Genomic DNA, 7,667 nt, shown 5'->3' on the forward strand with positions numbered 1-7,667 from the left:
TAGTTTATCGAATTCATGTCCCTCCATCTAACCACTGAGAACTCACAAACACCAGTCAAATTTGGCCTTTGGTGTTGAGTGAATTATTTTCCACTGTGAACCATCTCCTCCTCATCGTCACCAACCTCACTTGTAATATACTCTTTGGAAAAGGCAGTGACCACATGACAAGCAGTAGAAAAGATCAGAATAGATTCAAAAGAAAAGTTGCTGTGTTTTATTCCTGCAGTCATCACACGGAGAAGGTTTTCTATTCTCTTTCTTAAAGAAATATATGTACATAATATGTATTATTTTTTATTATTTAGTTTCTCATTCCCTTTTTTAAAGGATAAATGTCCTTTTCACTCATAAATAGTACGTAGAAAAGTAAATATTGAAAATTAGGATTATATATATAGATATACTAAGTATAATCTCTCGATTATATTATATTATACTAAATATTATCGATCATACTCTTATTTTTCATAACTCCTTAATTATTGATCATAAGTATAGTATCACTTAGAATATTTTTCAAGTTATATCATCATCTAATTTGTAACCTAATGTCTTAAACTCTAAAAATATTTAATTAATTTAATATATAAATTTAATTTTTTACTTTTTTTATTGGATTTTCAGATCATCCTATTTGATGATTTTTTTAATTATTTTATATCATCGATGATAAAAAATGCTTTGATGATTAAGATTCTTTAATTTTTAAATAAAATTATATCAAAAAAAAAAAGGTGGACTTTATCAACTAGTTCCGATGTTATAATTACTAGGGTCCCACATGGCCCCTAATTAAATAAAAAGAGAAATGATGTCAATTTTAGACAATGTTTTTGGGTATTGTAATCCTTATTGTCCGACCACTTCAGCTAATGGTGGACCATCACCCAACCAGTGGTCAGTGATCACATCATTCCCAATCAGACGGTTCAAAACCTTCAACCAGTGCGTGAATGGATGCGCGCAACGAGTGTTGATGGAGCCTCCTGTTTCTATTTCGATAAGCTCATTGGGTGCCGACGTGGGTCCCACTCGTCAAGATAAGTTCGCCGAGTCTAACACAGAAGGTACCAAATTCGGATGCGCATTTGGATCGGGTTCAGCTCATAGGTGAATCCGATCCGATAACGATCCGGTAGGCCGAATTACTATTATTACCGAGGGTTAATTTCGGCAAATGGAAAGAAAAGATGGCGCGAACAGCAACGACGGCCGAAGCCGACCGACAACGAGACCGACACGAGAGAGAGAGGCCAAAGTCCGACCGACAACGAGACCGACACGAGAGAGAGAGGCCAAAGTGCGATCCAAAGAGCGAAGCACTAACATTTTGATCTCTTTTCTTTTCGGAACCCTGAAGAGAGTGAGAAGAGAGCAAAGAGGAGGAGGAGGTGGGGAGGGGAATAAAGGCGGAGGAGGGGCGGAATGCTGCCTCTTTTGCTTTAATGGCAGTGGTGCAAACCCTAAAGGAGAGATAAGTCGCTTCCATTGGTGACGGGAGTATCTCGCCCGTGTGGGGAAAAGGGAACGGGGTTTTGTCGCCACCTGCCTTGCTCTTCCGTCCGTTGCCATCTCGGCGTCCCGATCTATTTTGGCATTTTCCCTGCCCATTCTACCCGTGATGGAGAGAGACGCTGGGGAGACACAGGAATGCGTCCTGTTCCCCCGTGTCGGCATTTTGGATTTGGATTTCGATTTCAGGGGCCGGTGAAGGTCGACAAGATTTGGACTGAGAAGTTGCAACTTTCTTAATTGAATGAATGGAAAATAGAACGATCTTTCTTACATTTTAGGTTCGCTGTTGGCATCGCTTCTCCGTCTACGGTGGCACCCGAAGGTTGCGATTTTGATTCATTCGGCTTTGGCTTCCCATCGGAATATTAGTATATTGGCTTGAAGTTTAGTGAGTTCGTCGGAGAAAGGTACGCACCATTTCTTTGTCCATATGATGCGTAGAACAAATTCTAACATAAATCAGTGTCAAAATCTGGACTCCTATTGTTCACATATGTTCTTTGGTTACAGAAAAGAAGGATCTTGTCGCGAGTGCTAAAGAAGAACATTGTGCTTTGGATGCTATTCGGTGCTAGCAATGGTTCCTAGAAGCTATATTACCTGTCTGCTCACTGTATTTGTGGTTTTGGTCCTTTTACCTCACACACACCAGCTGCAATCCTCCCAAGCTTGGTCGTTGCTGAGAATCCAGCGGCTTCTCAATTATCCACCTGTTCTGAGTAGCTGGAATACCAGCACGGACTTCTGCAATGCTGATCCAAATCCATACCTGACAGTTGTTTGCTACGAAGAGAGCATAACCCAGTTGCACATAAGTGGAAGTGATAGTTCTCCGCCTCTGCCACTGAGTTTCTCGATCGATTCTTTCTTCACTACTCTCACTCGGCTCCCAAACTTGAAGGTCCTCTCCTTGACTTCGCTAGGCCTTTGGGGTCCCCTTCCTCCAAAGATTTCTCGCTTGTGTTCTCTAGAGATCGTCAATATGAGCTCAAATTACTTGTATGGAGCCATTCCTCGGCAAGTTTCCAGTTTGAGACATCTCCAAACTCTTATACTTGAACACAACATGTTCACTGGCCAAGTTCCTGATGTTTTGAGTGAACTTTCTCTTTTGGCTGTGTTGAACTTACAGAACAATACTTTAAGTGGGCCTTTGCCACAATCGATTAGTGGTCTGCAGTCACTTAGGGTGCTTGTTCTCTCCTCAAATAGTTTGTCTGCGGATTTACCTGATCTTAGTGGTTTGACTAACCTTCAAGTGCTTGATCTAGAGAACAACTACTTCGGACCTCAATTTCCAAGATTACAGAGGAAGGTGGTGACTGTTGTGTTGAGAAAAAATAGGTTCGGTGGTGGCTTGCCAGCTGATCTAAGCTCCTATTATTTGCTCGAACGGTTGGATGTCTCTTTCAATAAATTCGTTGGGCCTTTTCAGCCATCGCTGTTGTCTCTTCCTTCTATTCGATATCTGAATATTGCTGGAAACAGATTCACTGGAATGCTTTTTCAAAACACGACATGCAATGTTGATCTTAAGTTTGTAGATTTGTCTTCAAATCTTTTGTCTGGTAACTTGCCAACATGTCTGCTTTCAAACACTAATGACAAGGTGGTTTTGTACTCATCAAATTGTTTAGGGATCAAGGATCACGGTCAGCATCCAACCTCATTTTGCCAGACTCAAGCTTTGGCTGTGGGAATATTGCCTCACCAAGAAAAGAGAACATCAGGTGGCAAAGCAGTTATCGCAATTGGTGTAGCGGTAGGGATTGTTGGAAGCATTTCGATAGTTGGTTTTGCAGTTTTCTTTGCTATTAGAAGAGGAATTATCAAGAGGCTAATGAAGCAACCTCCAAGAAGAATAGTAGAGCATGCTTCAAGTGGCTACCCTTTCAAGTTGCTGGCTGACGCAAGTATATCCTCTCTCTTATAATGTGGTTTGAACATATTTTTGGTAACTTAATGTGTTATATCGCTCAACACCTTTTCAGTGTGCATGAAACCCTAGTCCTATGTTTGCTTATACTAAAAGAGAAAGTTAGCCTGGAAATAATAACTCACACTTTTGAAATTACTTGTTTTAAGTATCTAGTGTTATTTCATGCAACCCACTGGTATGGCTTTTACCTCAATTTCACCCATTTTATTTTCTACATTGTTGATTTTGTACTTTGCTCTCTTAATCTCAAAGGGTACATATCTCAAACAATGAAGTTGGGAGCACTTGGCATTCCATCTTATAGATCATTTTCAGTGGAGGAGCTGGAAGCTGCTACAAATAACTTCGAACCGTCAAGGTTCATGGGAGAAGGCTCTCATGGTCAGGTGTGCCATTACCGTTACTTTAACTCATCCATGTTTACCTTAGAAGTACTGCAAATAGTTGCTTGTCAATATGCCCTTTCACTATTCTTGCTTGGTAATTCTTTCTGTGCTCTTTTTATGTGCTTTAGTGAGACAATTAAAATGCAAATTTCTGCTTGAGAAATTTATGCTGTTGTTTCATTTGAGCAATGTGTTTGATGAGTCCCTCAGTTGATTTTACAAACCTGAGATCGTATTGAAGCTATGCTTTCTAATAAAGTCATGCTGCATAATGTGCAAGATACATTTATCTGGTCTGGCAGTGTTTTTTAAAATAATATAATCATTGGCAACCATTAAAAATTGAAAATAAATTCAACAAATTATATGGATGCTGAATTCCGGTGTTTCTTTCATTTGTAGTAAAATTCTGATGTAACGTTCATGTTCATTTAATATGTTTTCAGGGGCTTGGTTGCAAACTTGCCTGAGTTACCTTGCATCTTGTTTGATAACTCTTCTTTTGTGACATCAGATATACAGAGGAAGACTCAAAGATGGTTCCTGGGTGGCAATAAGATGCTTAAAGCTGAAAAAGGGACAAACTTCCCAGAACTTCAATCGGCATATTGAATTAATATCCAAGCTTAGGCATCGCCATTTGGTCAGTGCCCTTGGCCACTGCTTTGAGTATAACCTGGATGATTCCAGTGTCAGCAGATTATTTCTCATTTTCGAATATGTGTCAAATGGAACATTAAGAAGCAATATATCAGGTGAGGATCTTAGTCCTATAAGGTCATCAACATCTGATTTTTATGTTATTATACATTCTTGTTTTCTGAACAAAACCTAAATCCATTTCAAATTCTACAAAATTTTCAGAGGGAGGTCAGAGGCTTACATGGATACAGAGGCTATCAGCTGCCATTGGTGTAGTAAAGGGTATTCAGTTTTTGCATGGGGGTATCATGCCTGGCTTGTTTTCAAATGATCTAAAAGTCACAAATATATTTTTAGATCAGAATCTTGTTGCAAAAATCAGTAGCTACAACCTTCCAGTACTAGCAGAGAATATGATAACTATGGTAAAAATAAAGATTTTCCATCCTTCTAGACTCTGTTGATTAATCAATTTGATATTCATCCTCTCTGCCTTTATAGGTATCTGCAGGAGGTTCATCGAGTGGATCAAATGAACCTGGTGGAAGGTATGCAGAACATCATCTATCATCTTAAATGCTTAGTTAATAAGATGACCAATTGGTGAGAATAACAAAGTATAGTGGTGAAACTTGGGATTCTCAACTGAACAGATGAACAATACAGAGAATCAGGGTCCTAAACACTTCACATTTGCAATCGTGCTAAATAAGTTAGGCATTTTTTTGCTGCACACGATTGAATTTTAGAAGTGTCTTTGTAACTGATTTATTTTCCACTTTAAAATTATGAAAAATATTATTTGCAACGGGATTTAAATATTTGTAGTTTTGGTGGATATCTACCTCCAACCCATTTATGAGCAGAGCTGATTATACTTCTTCATCCAGCCTAATATGGATGACAAATAAAAGCTGCATCTAGAAACACTATATAGACATCAAGAAGAACATATACTTTTCATTCATTTGTTAGTTTTCTCTGTACCATTATTTTTTAGAACATAATTTCTCATAGTAGTAGAAGGAATCAGCTGCATAACCTAGTCAAACACGCATTAGTAGAATCAGTACTATGTTCATTATATTTGGATCAGCAGCATGAAATTAAGGCTGTCATATGCATTGTATTTCTGCATTTCTTGAATGGAATTTACTTCATTGTTTAGGAATCATCAATCCAATGTACTTGTGTCCAACGGCATTAATGTATTTTATATTACATAAAATATAGTATATGCATTTTACATCTCTGAGTTATAGTTTTACAACTTTGAGTTATTTTTAAGTATTCTTTTGTGACTTGTGGCCTTTTTCAGGCTCAAACATTTGGATAAGATTGACATCTATGATTTTGGTATCATCTTACTGGAAATTGTATCCGGCAGGCCAATCACATTAACAAGTGAAGTCCACATAATGAAAGATGAGGTGTGAACCATTATCGTCAAAGAATGTTTATAATATTTCCATTTTTTATAATATTATTTGTAATTTTCCATTAAAATTAAAATAAATGGTAATGCATGTGGAATTGTGAAGCAATTTTTTTGGAATTAATAAGTTTGCATGCTCGAGTTTTCACCTTCACTTTTATTATTATAGTTACAAGAAAGTATTCTAGCTGATGGAGCTGCTCGGAGGAGCCTCGTGGATCATTTTATAAGAAGGCAAAGCTGTGATGAATCACTGAAGACTGTCATGGAGATCTGCCTGCGATGTCTTTCGGAGGAACCAACTCAGAGACCCTCGGTCGAAGATGTGCTTTGGAACTTGCATTTTGCTGTTCAAGTCCAAGAATCTTGGAGGTGGGACTCTCAAAGTAGTGAAGATTCACCTCTTTCACCTCGTCAGCCTCCCCGATCGCCAGTCTCACTCAATTAGCTACTATCGTGGCATAATGGTAAGTGAAAATCACAACACAAACTTAATGACTGTCTGATTCATTTAGTCATTTAATTAATGCCTAACGTGGGACTTGATCACTCTTGTACGGATGCAACATTTAACGGGACTTTTTAAGGCTACCATGTCTGTGTTCCCTCTTTTGTGAGCACTGCAGTATGGAAGCCTTATTCTGTGTTTTAAGTTATACCTAATCAATACATGGCCCCATAACTTCTTTTCCTTTTTGCACCTAAAATATGACCAAATAAAGTTGGAAATTTCCTTAAAACTTACAATTTCATAAAATTATTGCTTGAGACTCTCCAAGGTCACGAAAGGTGATTAATAAACCATTTGCTTTGTGGTCCATTATGAAATTCTACCTGATTTCATGATTTAAACTGCATGAAATGAGATAATAATTTCCTTCCAAGATCGACACTTTAAAAGTTCTGATTGAAGTTTCTCTTGCCAATTTGGTTGGTTCTTTGCACATAGAGGCCTTCCTTCAGATTGCTTGTGAATTGTACCATCCTCAGTTGGCTGAAAAAGGAAAAAGAAAACAAGATGATTTTTCTAGGGATCTAAATACTGGTATTTTGTATTATACTGTTGCTCATGTGTCTCTTGCACAATTTACTGTGAGTACTGATTTGGTAAAAATTGGTTTCTTTGTGCAGGTTGGCTGCTTCCACGGTCGTCACCCAGCCCAAAGTAAAGACGTCTCTGTCTGGGTCTTCTATAGTTAAGAGCTGCATGCTGCAATTACCAGGAAAGGGTCAAGGATTAACGTCCACAAATTTACCCATCATGACAAAGACTGACCTGTGCTGCTAAGAAATCTGCCTATTAATCATCATTAGAAAGAACTTCAATGTTTTCACTGTCAACCAAAAGTTTCCAATTTGTTTGCGTCCGAAAAGAGAAGAAAGAACCCCACAAGATGGATGTACAAAATGCACTTCAGTATCATGTTTGTCATGCATTACATTTGTTGCTGTATGAAAGTTGTTGTGTCCCTTCGAGTTCGTACCACGCGCGTGCGTCACGTCGACCCCGAGGTGCCTCGCGTTTCTTTCTCTGTCTGCCTGTCTGATCCAATATGAATGATCCCACCAAGTATGGCGGCTATCCATACCCAGCTCAGGGGAGGCGCTGCAATCCTGCTCTTCTACCTTTTATTCTCCTTCTACTGTCCTTTCATGCCCTCATTTGTTCTTCGACTAGTTCAGTTGCTGACGTCTAATTTTGTTTGGTTTTGCTGCTCTGGTGGGTGGTGCCGCAAGGCTACTACCG

General features: G+C 38.7%; 1 protein-coding gene across 1 annotated transcript; it reads left to right on the plus strand.

The window, feature by feature from the left end:
- Nucleotides 1–1,394: 1,394 nt before the first annotated feature.
- Nucleotides 1,395–7,356, plus strand: LOC135612071 (probable inactive leucine-rich repeat receptor-like protein kinase At3g03770). The gene is made up of 9 exons (XM_065107826.1): nt 1,395–1,925; nt 2,029–3,431; nt 3,710–3,843; nt 4,358–4,598; nt 4,708–4,910; nt 4,987–5,033; nt 5,804–5,915; nt 6,090–6,387; nt 7,052–7,356. The coding sequence occupies exons 2-8, from the start codon at nt 2,096–2,098 to the stop codon at nt 6,366–6,368; spliced, it is 2,352 nt and encodes a 783-aa protein (XP_064963898.1). The 5' UTR covers nt 1,395–1,925; nt 2,029–2,095; the 3' UTR covers nt 6,369–6,387; nt 7,052–7,356.
- The last annotated feature ends 311 nt before the right edge of the window (nt 7,357–7,667 follow it).

Source organism: Musa acuminata, chromosome BXJ2-5 (assembly GCF_036884655.1).
Source record: "Musa acuminata AAA Group cultivar baxijiao chromosome BXJ2-5, Cavendish_Baxijiao_AAA, whole genome shotgun sequence".
Classification (NCBI taxonomy): domain Eukaryota; kingdom Viridiplantae; phylum Streptophyta; class Magnoliopsida; order Zingiberales; family Musaceae; genus Musa; species Musa acuminata.

What these genes read in the sequence shown, in the direction of transcription:
- LOC135612071 (XM_065107826.1), top strand. Translation starts at nt 2,096, where the DNA reads ATGGTTCCTAGAAGCTATATTACCTGTCTGCTCACTGTATTTGTGGTT. An exon ending in CAAGTTGCTGGCTGACGCAA is followed by an intron (nt 3,432 to 3,709) that starts GTATATCCTCTC and finishes TTAATCTCAAAG; the next exon opens with GGTACATATCTCAAACAATG. An exon ending in TCCACATAATGAAAGATGAG is followed by an intron (nt 5,916 to 6,089) that starts GTGTGAACCATT and finishes TTATTATTATAG; the next exon opens with TTACAAGAAAGTATTCTAGC.